Below are 15,804 nucleotides of genomic sequence, written 5' to 3' on the forward strand. Positions count from 1 at the left end.
ACGGATCCGGTTGTATCGGGGATCGGTTAGGAATGAGACTGTGTGACATGACCCCCTCACTTCCTCCGGCACGGATCCGGTTGTATCGGGGATCGGTTAGGAATGAGACTGTGTGACATGACCCCCTCTCTTCCTCCGGCACGGATCCGGTTGTATCGGGGATCGGTTAGGAATGAGACTGTGTGACATGACCCCCTCTCTTCCTCCGGCACGGATCCGGTTGTATCGGGGATCGGTTAGGAATGAGACTGTGTGACATGACCCCCTCTCTTCCTCCGGCACGGATCCGGTTGTATCGGGGATCGGTTAGGAATGAGACTGTGTGACATGACCCCCTCACTTCCTCCGGCACGGATCCGGTTGTATCGGGGATCGGTTAGGAATGAGACTGTGTGACATGACCCCCTCTCTTCCTCCGGCACGGATCCGGTTGTATCGGGGATCGGTTAGGAATGAGACTGTGTGACATGACCCCCTCACTTCCTCCGGCACGGATCCGGTTGTATCGGGGATCGGTTAGGAATGAGACTGTGTGACATGACCCCCTCACTTCCTCCGGCACGGATCCGGTTGTATCGGGGATCGGTTAGGAATGAGACTGTGTGACATGACCCCCTCTCTTCCTCCGGCACGGATCCGGTTGTATCGGGGATCGGTTAGGAATGAGACTGTGTGACATGACCCCCTCACTTCCTCCGGCACGGATCCGGTTGTATCGGGGATCGGTTAGGAATGAGACTGTGTGACATGACCCCCTCACTTCCTCCGGCACGGATCCGGTTGTATCGGGGATCGGTTAGGAATGAGACTATGTGACATGCCCCCTCACTTCCTCCGGTACGGATCCGGTTGTATCGGGGATCGGTTAGGAATGAGACTGTGTGACATGACCCCCTCACTTCCTCCGGCACGGATCCGGTTGTATCGGGGATCGGTTAGGAATGAGACTATGTGACATGCCCCCTCACTTCCTCCGGTACGGATCCGGTTGTATCGGGGATCGGTTAGGAATGAGACTGTGTGACATGACCCCCTCACTTCCTCCGGCACGGATCCGGTTGTATCGGGGATCGGTTAGGAATGAGACGATGTCACAGCCTCAGGTTTTCTCATTTTATTGTCAGCGTTGTGATCTGGGCACAGAGTGACTGTCAGCTTTTCAGGTAAGTGCTCCGATCCGGGAGCGGCATCACATACTTACTGGTGACAGTGCGGCACCAACATGACTGATGGGGAGAGACGCGGCCATGACCAGCCCTGGGGCAAGGACCACATGACCTGTCCACAGCACTCCCGACTGCCCCCTGCTGGGAAGAAACCTGTCCTGCACTGGAGGCTGATAAATCCGGAGCGGCCACTGGATCCATCTCACCCTGGTCACTTATGGAAGGGGCCACACATGGAGGATGATGGGAGACGATCGGGAGAGGTGACCTGAGCAGCTTCATCCATGTCAGACACCATTCGGCCGCTGCCAGGAAGGTCTCATGGATGCTGCGTGGGGTGAAGATCTCAGACAACCGAATGAGAGAAACACAACCTTCTGCAGCCGAGACAGACCTAGTTTTCTGGCACATTTCCTTGGCCTAAGACGGGAGCGGTGACTATATACAGAGTCCACCATGCCGAGCCTCCGTCGTCTTGGCGTGCCGCAGCGCTCAGGACCACTGGCAGGAACAGTCCGTGGGCTCCTGGATGGAATAGTTCACCCAGGTGGAGTTTCCACTGCAATATAAATGCACGACCCGTCTCTGGAGCCCCAGCTCGCGGCAGCACTTACAGAAGCGCGCATACGTGTTAATGTTGTAGTTGTAGATACTGGCAGACGGACACTTCCCGTCACATGACACGATGTTCACCTGCAGCGATATGGAGAGAATGATGTCACTGTCTCCAGGATATCACATGATCCCCCCACTATAGCGGCTCCTACTTACCGGAGTGTTACTTCTGCAGTCGTTCTTCCTGATGGTCATCCGCACGGTGACTCTCTTACAGAACTTTCCATCCTCTTTACCTGGAAAATACAAGAGAACTTGTCTTTTGGGGTTTTCTGGATTTGTGTTCAGAGAGTTTCTACCCTCATTATCCACCCCAGGATCTCTGAGAGGGTCACGAGTCAGGAAGATCACGTCTGCTCCATACCGGGGGTCTCCACCACTATATGATAAGACAGAGGGGACAAGGTATGGCCGCACCTATGACCTGATCGGCCTGTAAGACTTTACTCACATGTTTTACAGCATCCGTCTAAGAACGACACCACGTATCCTCCCATCTGGAAAAAAGAAAACTGAGAAGATAAAGTGACCGGGGGTGATATGCTCCACCTCTTCTACATCCACAGGTGGGACACAACAGACCCCACATATCTTCATCCTCAGTGTCATCCTTCCGCTCTGGGATCAACACGTCTCACAAAGGAGCCAACATACGAGCCGTACTAGGGCCCCCCAGGGCCCGGTCACTCATCATTAATAGGAAACCAACATCAAGGTCATGTGATCCTGAACCCTTTATATGCCTTCTCCATTCTAGTCACCACAGGGATCCTGCTGGAAAGTAGATGCTAATAAAGGGAAATGATGGAGGCCGACCCGCCACACAGCGACTCTATCCATATGAGGAAAAGAGGGTTTACCCCAAACCATGTAAAGGAGCGAGCGTGAAGAATTGGAAGCCCCCTCAATGTTCTACGGTTCACGTTACTTATGATAGTTTTCATTTAATGTGTCGCTGGGGAAAATGATCTGCGCAGCTGTGAGGTCAGGGGAAAGGCGGCAGCTGGCAGACATCTATTACTCCTGCGGCTCGGGGGTGACAGCGCAGGATGCACAATCCTTGATTCAGGACACGGCTGTGATATCATCGTATGTACGTCCTACATGGACCAGTCATGGGGTCTAAAGCTGCCAGCTCTGCCCTGACTTCCACATTTAGGAGAATTACAGAAGTGCCCCCAACCCAGCCAAAGCAGATTCCCAGAAGGGATTTTGCCCCTCCAGGTTAGCACCGCCACCGGAATTAGTACAAGCGCCCATTAGATCTACACTAAAGCAAGCAGTAGGTTAGGGAGCAAACACTGACCTTTATGCATTCAGTCTCATTAAAGGGGGGGCAGCTGACGGTGGAGGTGACCAACACTGGTCCTATGGGGGTGTTTGTGCAGTCATATCTGACACACTTAGAAATCCAGGTAGACCCGGGCTATATAAAAAGTGGAAAAAAACGTAATGCACAAAACAAGACAGAAAACATAAAACATGCTTACAAACTCTGGACAGAACTAGGCCGGACTCCTATTAGGCATTACATCAGAGAGGGCGGCCATAGTGGAACTATTCATTTACTAGGATCAATCACATATTGGATCTGGAGGAATGGAGGCGCCAGAACAGAGGCAGAATCCACAGAGATGAATAAAGGAACAGATGTCTGAATATAAAGGCAGAAAGAACATAGAGGAGTAAAATCTCAAGAGAAAAGATCATAGAGGCAAGAGACATTTAATAAGGAGATCATAGAGACAAGAGAAAATCATACAGACAAGAGACACAGAGTGAGAAGATCATAGAGACAAGAGACACGGAGTGAGAAGATCATAGAGACAAGAGACACGGAGTGAGAAGATCATAGAGACAAGAGACACGGAGTGAGAAGATCATAGAGACAAGAGACACGGAGTGAGAAGATCATAGAGACAAGAGACACGGAGTGAGAAGATCATAGAGACAAGAGACACGGAGTGAGAAGATCATAGAGACAAGAGACACGGAGTGAGAAGATCATAGAGACAAGAGACACGGAGTGAGAAGATCATAGAGACAAGAGACACGGAGTGAGAAGATCATAGAGACAAGAGACACGGAGTGAGAAGATCATAGAGACAAGAGACATGGAGTGAGAAGATCATAGAGACAAGAGACATGGAGTGAGAAGATCATAGAGACAAGAGACATGGAGTGAGAAGATCATAGAGACAAGAGACATGGAGTGAGAAGATCATAGAGACAAGAGACATGGAGTGAGAAGATCATAGAGACAAGAGACATGGAGTGAGAAGATCATAGAGACAAGAGACATTTAATGAGAAGACCATAGAGACAAAGAGAAGATCATACAGACAAGAGATATTTAATGAGAAGATCATAGAGACAAGAGACATGGAGTGAGAAGACCATAGAGACAAGAGACATGGAGTGAGAAGATCATAGAGACAAGAGACATGGAGTGAGAAGATCATAGAGACAAGAGACATTTAATGAGGAGACCATAGAAACAAGAGACATGGAGTCAGAAGATCATAGAGACAAGAGACATGGAGTGAGAAGATCATAGAGACAAGAGACATGGAGTGAGAAGATCATAGAGACAAGAGACATGGAGTGAGAAGATCATAGAGACAAGAGACATGGAGTGAGAAGATCATAGAGACAAGAGACAAGGAGTGAGAAGATCATAGAGACAAGAGACATGGAGTGAGAAGATCATAGAGACAAGAGACATGGAGTGAGAAGATCATAGAGACAAGAGACAAGGAGTGAGAAGATCATAGAGACAATGAGTGAGAAGATCATAGAGACAAGAGACATTTAATGAGAAGACCATAGAGACAAGAGACATGGAGTGAGAAGATCATAGAGACAAGAGACATGGAGTGAGAAGATCATAGAGACAAGAGACATTTAATGAGAAGACCATAGAGACAAGAGACAAGGAGTGAGAAGATCATAGAGACAAGAGACACGGAGTGAGAAGACCATAGAGACAAGAGACAAGGAGTGAGAAGATCATAGAGACAAGAGACATGGAGTGAGAAGATCATAGAGACAAGAGACATGGAGTGAGAAGATCATAGAGACAAGAGACATGGAGTGAGAAGATCATAGAGACAAGAGACATGGAGTGAGAAGACCATAGAGACAAGAGACATGGAGTGAGAAGACCATAGAGACAAGAGACATTTAATGAGAAGACCATAGAGACAAGAGACAAGGAGTGAGAAGATCATAGAGACAAGAGACATGGAGTGAGAAGATCATAGAGACAAGAGACATGGAGTGAGAAGACCATAGAGACAAGAGACATGGAGTGAGAAGATCATAGAGACAAGAGACATGGAGTGAGAAGATCATAGAGACAAGAGACATGGAGTGAGAAGACCATAGAGACAAGAGACATGGAGTGAGAAGATCATAGAAACAAGAGACATTTAATGAGAAGACCATAGAGACAAGAGACAAGGAGTGAGAAGATCATAGAGACAAGAGACACGGAGTGAGAAGACCATAGAGACAAGAGACATTTAATGAGAAGACCATAGAGACAAGAGACAAGGAGTGAGAAGATCATAGAGACAAGAGACATGGAGTGAGAAGATCACAGAGACAAGAGACATTTAATGAGAAGACCATAGAGACAAGAGACATGGAGTCAGAAGATCATAGAGACAAGAGACATTTAATGAGAAGACCATAGAGACAAGAGACATGGAGTGAGAAGATCATAGAGACAAGAGACATTTAATGAGAAGACCATAGAGACAAGAGACATGGAGTCAGAAGATCATAGAGACAAGAGACATGGAGTGAGAAGACCATAGAGACAAGAGACATGGAGTGAGAAGATCATAGAGACAAGAGACATGGAGTGAGAAGACCATAGAGACAAGAGACATGGAGTGAGAAGATCATAGAGACAAGAGACATGGAGTGAGAAGATCATAGAGACAAGAGAAATGGAGTGAGAAGATCATAGAGACAAGAGACATGGAGTGAGAAGACCATAGAGACAAGAGACATGGAGTGAGAAGATCATAGAGACAAGAGACATGGAGTGAGAAGATCATAGAGACAAGAGACATGGAGTGAGAAGACCATAGAGACAAGAGACATGGAGTGAGAAGACCATAGAGACAAGAGACAAGGAGTGAGAAGATCATAGAGACAAGAGACATGGAGTGAGAAGATCATAGAGACAAGAGACATGGAGTGAGAAGATCACAGAGACAAGAGACATTTAATGAGAAGACCATAGAGACAAGAGACATGGAGTCAGAAGATCATAGAGACAAGAGACATTTAATGAGAAGACCATAGAGACAAGAGACATGGAGTGAGAAGATCATAGAGACAAGAGACAAGGAGTGAGAAGATCATAGAGACAAGGAGTGAGAAGATCATAGAGACAAGAGACATTTAATGAGAAGATCATAGAGACAAGAGACATGGAGTGAGAAGATCATAGAGACAAGAGACATGGAGTGAGAAGATCATAGAGACAAGAGACATGGAGTGAGAAGATCATAGAGACAAGAGACAAGGAGTGAGAAGATCATAGAGACAAGGAGTGAGAAGATCATAGAGACAAGAGACAAGGAGTGAGAAGATCATAGAGACAAGGAGTGAGAAGATCATAGAGACAAGAGACATTTAATGAGAAGATCATAGAGACAAGAGACATGGAGTGAGAAGATCATAGAGACAAGAGACATGGAGTGAGAAGATCATAGAGACAAGAGACATGGAGTGAGAAGATCATAGAGACAAGAGACATTTAATGAGAAGACCATAGAGACAAGAGACAAGGAGTGAGAAGATCATAGAGACAAGAGACACGGAGTGAGAAGACCATAGAGACAAGAGACAAGGAGTGAGAAGATCATAGAGACAAGAGACATGGAGTGAGAAGATCATAGAGACAAGAGACATGGAGTGAGAAGATCATAGAGACAAGAGACATGGAGTGAGAAGATCATAGAGACAAGAGACATGGAGTGAGAAGATCATAGAGACATGGAGTGAGAAGATCATAGAGACAAGAGACATGGAGTGAGAAGACCATAGAGACAAGAGACATGGAGTGAGAAGACCATAGAGACAAGAGACATGGAGTGAGAAGACCATAGAGACAAGAGACATGGAGTGAGAAGACCATAGAGACAAGAGACATGGAGTGAGAAGACCATAGAGACAAGAGACATGGAGTGAGAAGACCATAGAGACAAGAGACATGGAGTGAGAAGACCATAGAGACAAGAGACATGGAGTGAGAAGACCATAGAGACAAGAGACATGGAGTGAGAAGATCATAGAGACAAGAGACATGGAGTGAGAAGACCATAGAGACAAGAGACATGGAGTGAGAAGATCATAGAAACAAGAGACATTTAATGAGAAGACCATAGAGACAAGAGACAAGGAGTGAGAAGATCATAGAGACAAGAGACACGGAGTGAGAAGACCATAGAGACAAGAGACAAGGAGTGAGAAGATCATAGAGACAAGAGACATGGAGTGAGAAGATCATAGAGACAAGAGACATGGAGTGAGAAGATCATAGAGACAAGAGACATGGAGTGAGAAGATCATAGAGACAAGAGACATGGAGTGAGAAGATCATAGAGACAAGAGACATGGAGTGAGAAGATCATAGAGACAAGAGACATGGAGTGAAGACCATAGAGACAAGAGACATGGAGTGAGAAGATCATAGAGACAAGAGACATGGAGTGAGAAGATCACAGAGACAAGAGACATTTAATGAGAAGACCATAGAGACAAGAGACATGGAGTCAGAAGATCATAGAGACAAGAGACATTTAATGAGAAGACCATAGAGACAAGAGACATGGAGTGAGAAGATCATAGAGACAAGAGACATGGAGTGAGAAGATCATAGAGACAAGAGACACGGAGTGAGAAGATCATAGAGACAAGAGACAAGGAGTGAGAAGATCATAGAGACAAGAGACAAGGAGTGAGAAGATCATAGAGACAAGAGACATGGAGTGAGAAGATCATAGAGACAAGAGACATTTAATGAGAAGATCATAGAGACAAGAGACATGGAGTGAGAAGATCATAGAGACAAGAGACATGGAGTGAGAAGATCATAGAGACAAGAGACATGGAGTGAGAAGATCATAGAGACAAGAGACATGGAGTGAGAAGATCATAGAGACATGGAGTGAGAAGATCATAGAGACAAGAGACATGGAGTGAGAAGATCATAGAGACAAGAGACATGGAGTGAGAAGATCATAGAGACAAGAGACATTTAATGAGAAGACCATAGAGACAAGAGACATGGAGTCAGAAGATCATAGAGACATGGAGTGAGAAGACCATAGAGACAAGAGACATGGAGTGAGAAGATCATAGAGACAAGAGACATGGAGTGAGAAGATCATAGAGACAAGAGACATTTAATGAGAAGACCATAGAGACAAGAGACATGGAGTCAGAAGATCATAGAGACAAGAGACATTTAATGAGAAGACCATAGAGACAAGAGACACGGAGTGAGAAGATCATAGAGACAAGAGACACGGAGTGAGAAGATCATAGAGACAAGAGACACGGAGTGAGAAGATCATAGAGACAAGAGACAAGGAGTGAGAAGATCATAGAGACAAGAGACATGGAGTGAGAAGATCATAGAGACAAGAGACATTTAATGAGAAGATCATAGAGACAAGAGACATGGAGTGAGAAGATCATAGAGACAAGAGACATGGAGTGAGAAGACCATAGAGACAAGAGACATGGAGTGAGAAGATCATAGAGACAAGAGACATGGAGTGAGAAGATCATAGAGACAAGAGACATGGAGTGAGAAGATCATAGAGACAAGAGACATGGAGTGAGAAGATCATAGAGACAAGAGACATGGAGTGAGAAGATCATAGAGACAAGAGACATGGAGTGAAGACCATAGAGACAAGAGACATGGAGTGAGAAGATCATAGAGACAAGAGACATGGAGTGAGAAGATCATAGAGACAAGAGACATGGAGTGAGAAGATCATAGAGACAAGAGACATGGAGTGAGAAGATCATAGAGACAAGAGACATGGAGTGAGAAGATCATAGAGACAAGAGACATGGAGTGAGAAGATCATAGAGACAAGAGACAAGGAGTGAGAAGATCATAGAGACAAGAGACATGGAGTGAGAAGATCATAGAGACAAGAGACAAGGAGTGAGAAGATCATAGAGACAAGAGACATGGAGTGAGAAGATCATAGAGACATGAGACATGGAGTGAGAAGATCATAGAGACAAGAGACAAGGAGTGAGAAGATCATAGAGACAAGAGACATGGAGTGAGAAGATCATAGAGACAAGAGACATTTAATGAGAAGATCATAGAGACAAGAGACATGGAGTGAGAAGATCATAGAGACAAGAGACATGGAGTGAGAAGATCATAGAGACAAGAGACATGGAGTGAGAAGATCATAGAGACAAGAGACATGGAGTGAGAAGATCATAGAGACAAGAGACATGGAGTGAGAAGATCATAGAGACAAGAGACATGGAGTGAAGACCATAGAGACAAGAGACATGGAGTGAGAAGATCATAGAGACAAGAGACATGGAGTGAGAAGATCATAGAGACAAGAGACATGGAGTGAAGACCATAGAGACAAGAGACATGGAGTGAGAAGATCATAGAGACAAGAGACACGGAGTGAGAAGATCATAGAGACAAGAGACACGGAGTGAGAAGATCATAGAGACAAGAGACACGGAGTGAGAAGATCATAGAGACAAGAGACATGGAGTGAGAAGATCATAGAGACAAGAGACATGGAGTGAGAAGATCATAGAGACAAGAGACATGGAGTGAGAAGACCATAGAGACAAGAGACATGGAGTGAGAAGATCATAGAGACAAGAGACATGGAGTGAGAAGATCATAGAGACAAGAGACACGGAGTGAGAAGATCATAGAGACAAGAGACATGGAGTGAGAAGATCATAGAGACAAGAGACATGGAGTGAGAAGATCATAGAGACAAGAGACATGGAGTGAGAAGATCATAGAGACAAGAGACATGGAGTGAGAAGATCATAGAGACAAGAGACATGGAGTGAGAAGATCATAGAGACAAGAGACATGGAGTGAGAAGATCATAGAGACAAGAGACAAGGAGTGAGAAGACCATAGAGACAAGAGACATGGAGTGAGAAGATCATAGAGACAAGAGACATGGAGTGAGAAGATCATAGAGACAAGAGACATGGAGTGAGAAGATCATAGAGACAAGAGACATGGAGTGAGAAGATCATAGAGACAAGAGACATGGAGTGAGAAGATCATAGAGACAAGAGACATGGAGTGAGAAGATCATAGAGACAAGAGACACGGAGTGAGAAGATCATAGAGACAAGAGACATGGAGTGAGAAGATCATAGAGACAAGAGACATGGAGTGAGAAGATCATAGAGACAAGAGACATGGAGTGAGAAGATCATAGAGACAAGAGACATGGAGTGAGAAGATCATAGAGACAAGAGACATTTAATGAGAAGACCATAGAGACAAAGAGAAGATCATACAGACAAGAGATATTTAATGAGAAGATCATAGAGACAAGAGACATGGAGTGAGAAGACCATAGAGACAAGAGACATGGAGTGAGAAGATCATAGAGACAAGAGACATGGAGTGAGAAGATCATAGAGACAAGAGACATTTAATGAGGAGACCATAGAAACAAGAGACATGGAGTCAGAAGATCATAGAGACAAGAGACATGGAGTGAGAAGATCATAGAGACAAGAGACATGGAGTGAGAAGATCATAGAGACAAGAGACATGGAGTGAGAAGATCATAGAGACAAGAGACATGGAGTGAGAAGATCATAGAGACAAGAGACAAGGAGTGAGAAGATCATAGAGACAAGAGACATGGAGTGAGAAGATCATAGAGACAAGAGACATGGAGTGAGAAGATCATAGAGACAAGAGACAAGGAGTGAGAAGATCATAGAGACAATGAGTGAGAAGATCATAGAGACAAGAGACATTTAATGAGAAGACCATAGAGACAAGAGACATGGAGTGAGAAGATCATAGAGACAAGAGACATGGAGTGAGAAGATCATAGAGACAAGAGACATTTAATGAGAAGACCATAGAGACAAGAGACAAGGAGTGAGAAGATCATAGAGACAAGAGACACGGAGTGAGAAGACCATAGAGACAAGAGACAAGGAGTGAGAAGATCATAGAGACAAGAGACATGGAGTGAGAAGATCATAGAGACAAGAGACATGGAGTGAGAAGATCATAGAGACAAGAGACATGGAGTGAGAAGATCATAGAGACAAGAGACATGGAGTGAGAAGACCATAGAGACAAGAGACATGGAGTGAGAAGACCATAGAGACAAGAGACATTTAATGAGAAGACCATAGAGACAAGAGACAAGGAGTGAGAAGATCATAGAGACAAGAGACATGGAGTGAGAAGATCATAGAGACAAGAGACATGGAGTGAGAAGACCATAGAGACAAGAGACATGGAGTGAGAAGATCATAGAGACAAGAGACATGGAGTGAGAAGATCATAGAGACAAGAGACATGGAGTGAGAAGACCATAGAGACAAGAGACATGGAGTGAGAAGATCATAGAAACAAGAGACATTTAATGAGAAGACCATAGAGACAAGAGACAAGGAGTGAGAAGATCATAGAGACAAGAGACACGGAGTGAGAAGACCATAGAGACAAGAGACATTTAATGAGAAGACCATAGAGACAAGAGACAAGGAGTGAGAAGATCATAGAGACAAGAGACATGGAGTGAGAAGATCACAGAGACAAGAGACATTTAATGAGAAGACCATAGAGACAAGAGACATGGAGTCAGAAGATCATAGAGACAAGAGACATTTAATGAGAAGACCATAGAGACAAGAGACATGGAGTGAGAAGATCATAGAGACAAGAGACATTTAATGAGAAGACCATAGAGACAAGAGACATGGAGTCAGAAGATCATAGAGACAAGAGACATGGAGTGAGAAGACCATAGAGACAAGAGACATGGAGTGAGAAGATCATAGAGACAAGAGACATGGAGTGAGAAGACCATAGAGACAAGAGACATGGAGTGAGAAGATCATAGAGACAAGAGACATGGAGTGAGAAGATCATAGAGACAAGAGAAATGGAGTGAGAAGATCATAGAGACAAGAGACATGGAGTGAGAAGACCATAGAGACAAGAGACATGGAGTGAGAAGATCATAGAGACAAGAGACATGGAGTGAGAAGATCATAGAGACAAGAGACATGGAGTGAGAAGACCATAGAGACAAGAGACATGGAGTGAGAAGACCATAGAGACAAGAGACAAGGAGTGAGAAGATCATAGAGACAAGAGACATGGAGTGAGAAGATCATAGAGACAAGAGACATGGAGTGAGAAGATCACAGAGACAAGAGACATTTAATGAGAAGACCATAGAGACAAGAGACATGGAGTCAGAAGATCATAGAGACAAGAGACATTTAATGAGAAGACCATAGAGACAAGAGACATGGAGTGAGAAGATCATAGAGACAAGAGACAAGGAGTGAGAAGATCATAGAGACAAGGAGTGAGAAGATCATAGAGACAAGAGACATTTAATGAGAAGATCATAGAGACAAGAGACATGGAGTGAGAAGATCATAGAGACAAGAGACATGGAGTGAGAAGATCATAGAGACAAGAGACATGGAGTGAGAAGATCATAGAGACAAGAGACAAGGAGTGAGAAGATCATAGAGACAAGGAGTGAGAAGATCATAGAGACAAGAGACAAGGAGTGAGAAGATCATAGAGACAAGGAGTGAGAAGATCATAGAGACAAGAGACATTTAATGAGAAGATCATAGAGACAAGAGACATGGAGTGAGAAGATCATAGAGACAAGAGACATGGAGTGAGAAGATCATAGAGACAAGAGACATGGAGTGAGAAGATCATAGAGACAAGAGACATTTAATGAGAAGACCATAGAGACAAGAGACAAGGAGTGAGAAGATCATAGAGACAAGAGACACGGAGTGAGAAGACCATAGAGACAAGAGACAAGGAGTGAGAAGATCATAGAGACAAGAGACATGGAGTGAGAAGATCATAGAGACAAGAGACATGGAGTGAGAAGATCATAGAGACAAGAGACATGGAGTGAGAAGATCATAGAGACAAGAGACATGGAGTGAGAAGATCATAGAGACATGGAGTGAGAAGATCATAGAGACAAGAGACATGGAGTGAGAAGACCATAGAGACAAGAGACATGGAGTGAGAAGACCATAGAGACAAGAGACATGGAGTGAGAAGACCATAGAGACAAGAGACATGGAGTGAGAAGACCATAGAGACAAGAGACATGGAGTGAGAAGACCATAGAGACAAGAGACATGGAGTGAGAAGACCATAGAGACAAGAGACATGGAGTGAGAAGACCATAGAGACAAGAGACATGGAGTGAGAAGACCATAGAGACAAGAGACATGGAGTGAGAAGATCATAGAGACAAGAGACATGGAGTGAGAAGACCATAGAGACAAGAGACATGGAGTGAGAAGATCATAGAAACAAGAGACATTTAATGAGAAGACCATAGAGACAAGAGACAAGGAGTGAGAAGATCATAGAGACAAGAGACACGGAGTGAGAAGACCATAGAGACAAGAGACAAGGAGTGAGAAGATCATAGAGACAAGAGACATGGAGTGAGAAGATCATAGAGACAAGAGACATGGAGTGAGAAGATCATAGAGACAAGAGACATGGAGTGAGAAGATCATAGAGACAAGAGACATGGAGTGAGAAGATCATAGAGACAAGAGACATGGAGTGAGAAGATCATAGAGACAAGAGACATGGAGTGAAGACCATAGAGACAAGAGACATGGAGTGAGAAGATCATAGAGACAAGAGACATGGAGTGAGAAGATCACAGAGACAAGAGACATTTAATGAGAAGACCATAGAGACAAGAGACATGGAGTCAGAAGATCATAGAGACAAGAGACATTTAATGAGAAGACCATAGAGACAAGAGACATGGAGTGAGAAGATCATAGAGACAAGAGACATGGAGTGAGAAGATCATAGAGACAAGAGACACGGAGTGAGAAGATCATAGAGACAAGAGACAAGGAGTGAGAAGATCATAGAGACAAGAGACAAGGAGTGAGAAGATCATAGAGACAAGAGACATGGAGTGAGAAGATCATAGAGACAAGAGACATTTAATGAGAAGATCATAGAGACAAGAGACATGGAGTGAGAAGATCATAGAGACAAGAGACATGGAGTGAGAAGATCATAGAGACAAGAGACATGGAGTGAGAAGATCATAGAGACAAGAGACATGGAGTGAGAAGATCATAGAGACATGGAGTGAGAAGATCATAGAGACAAGAGACATGGAGTGAGAAGATCATAGAGACAAGAGACATGGAGTGAGAAGATCATAGAGACAAGAGACATTTAATGAGAAGACCATAGAGACAAGAGACATGGAGTCAGAAGATCATAGAGACATGGAGTGAGAAGACCATAGAGACAAGAGACATGGAGTGAGAAGATCATAGAGACAAGAGACATGGAGTGAGAAGATCATAGAGACAAGAGACATTTAATGAGAAGACCATAGAGACAAGAGACATGGAGTCAGAAGATCATAGAGACAAGAGACATTTAATGAGAAGACCATAGAGACAAGAGACACGGAGTGAGAAGATCATAGAGACAAGAGACACGGAGTGAGAAGATCATAGAGACAAGAGACACGGAGTGAGAAGATCATAGAGACAAGAGACAAGGAGTGAGAAGATCATAGAGACAAGAGACATGGAGTGAGAAGATCATAGAGACAAGAGACATTTAATGAGAAGATCATAGAGACAAGAGACATGGAGTGAGAAGATCATAGAGACAAGAGACATGGAGTGAGAAGACCATAGAGACAAGAGACATGGAGTGAGAAGATCATAGAGACAAGAGACATGGAGTGAGAAGATCATAGAGACAAGAGACATGGAGTGAGAAGATCATAGAGACAAGAGACATGGAGTGAGAAGATCATAGAGACAAGAGACATGGAGTGAGAAGATCATAGAGACAAGAGACATGGAGTGAAGACCATAGAGACAAGAGACATGGAGTGAGAAGATCATAGAGACAAGAGACATGGAGTGAGAAGATCATAGAGACAAGAGACATGGAGTGAGAAGATCATAGAGACAAGAGACATGGAGTGAGAAGATCATAGAGACAAGAGACATGGAGTGAGAAGATCATAGAGACAAGAGACATGGAGTGAGAAGATCATAGAGACAAGAGACAAGGAGTGAGAAGATCATAGAGACAAGAGACATGGAGTGAGAAGATCATAGAGACAAGAGACAAGGAGTGAGAAGATCATAGAGACAAGAGACATGGAGTGAGAAGATCATAGAGACATGAGACATGGAGTGAGAAGATCATAGAGACAAGAGACAAGGAGTGAGAAGATCATAGAGACAAGAGACATGGAGTGAGAAGATCATAGAGACAAGAGACATTTAATGAGAAGATCATAGAGACAAGAGACATGGAGTGAGAAGATCATAGAGACAAGAGACATGGAGTGAGAAGATCATAGAGACAAGAGACATGGAGTGAGAAGATCATAGAGACAAGAGACATGGAGTGAGAAGATCATAGAGACAAGAGACATGGAGTGAGAAGATCATAGAGACAAGAGACATGGAGTGAAGACCATAGAGACAAGAGACATGGAGTGAGAAGATCATAGAGACAAGAGACATGGAGTGAGAAGATCATAGAGACAAGAGACATGGAGTGAAGACCATAGAGACAAGAGACATGGAGTGAGAAGATCATAGAGACAAGAGACACGGAGTGAGAAGATCATAGAGACAAGAGACACGGAGTGAGAAGATCATAGAGACAAGAGACACGGAGTGAGAAGATCATAGAGACAAGAGACATGGAGTGAGAAGATCA

The 15,804-nt window shown here is 44.1% G+C and overlaps 1 protein-coding gene across 1 annotated transcript in view; it reads right to left on the reverse strand.

Moving 5' to 3' along the window:
- Window positions 1–1,099: 1,099 nt before the first annotated feature.
- LOC130343177 (otogelin-like) overlaps window positions 1,100–15,804 on the reverse strand; it is a 117,316-nt gene continuing 102,611 nt past the window's right edge. The window contains exons 25-28 of the mRNA XM_056554335.1: window positions 3,088–3,207; window positions 2,233–2,278; window positions 1,938–2,017; window positions 1,100–1,859 (exon numbers count right to left, since the gene is read on the reverse strand). Coding sequence (XP_056410310.1) covers window positions 1,659–1,859; window positions 1,938–2,017; window positions 2,233–2,278; window positions 3,088–3,207 — 447 coding nt within the window. The 3' untranslated portion in view covers window positions 1,100–1,658. The remainder of the gene's footprint in view (window positions 1,860–1,937; window positions 2,018–2,232; window positions 2,279–3,087; window positions 3,208–15,804) is intronic.

The sequence above is a fragment of the Hyla sarda genome, unplaced genomic scaffold (assembly GCF_029499605.1).
Source record: "Hyla sarda isolate aHylSar1 unplaced genomic scaffold, aHylSar1.hap1 scaffold_674, whole genome shotgun sequence".
Lineage (NCBI taxonomy): Eukaryota > Metazoa > Chordata > Amphibia > Anura > Hylidae > Hyla > Hyla sarda.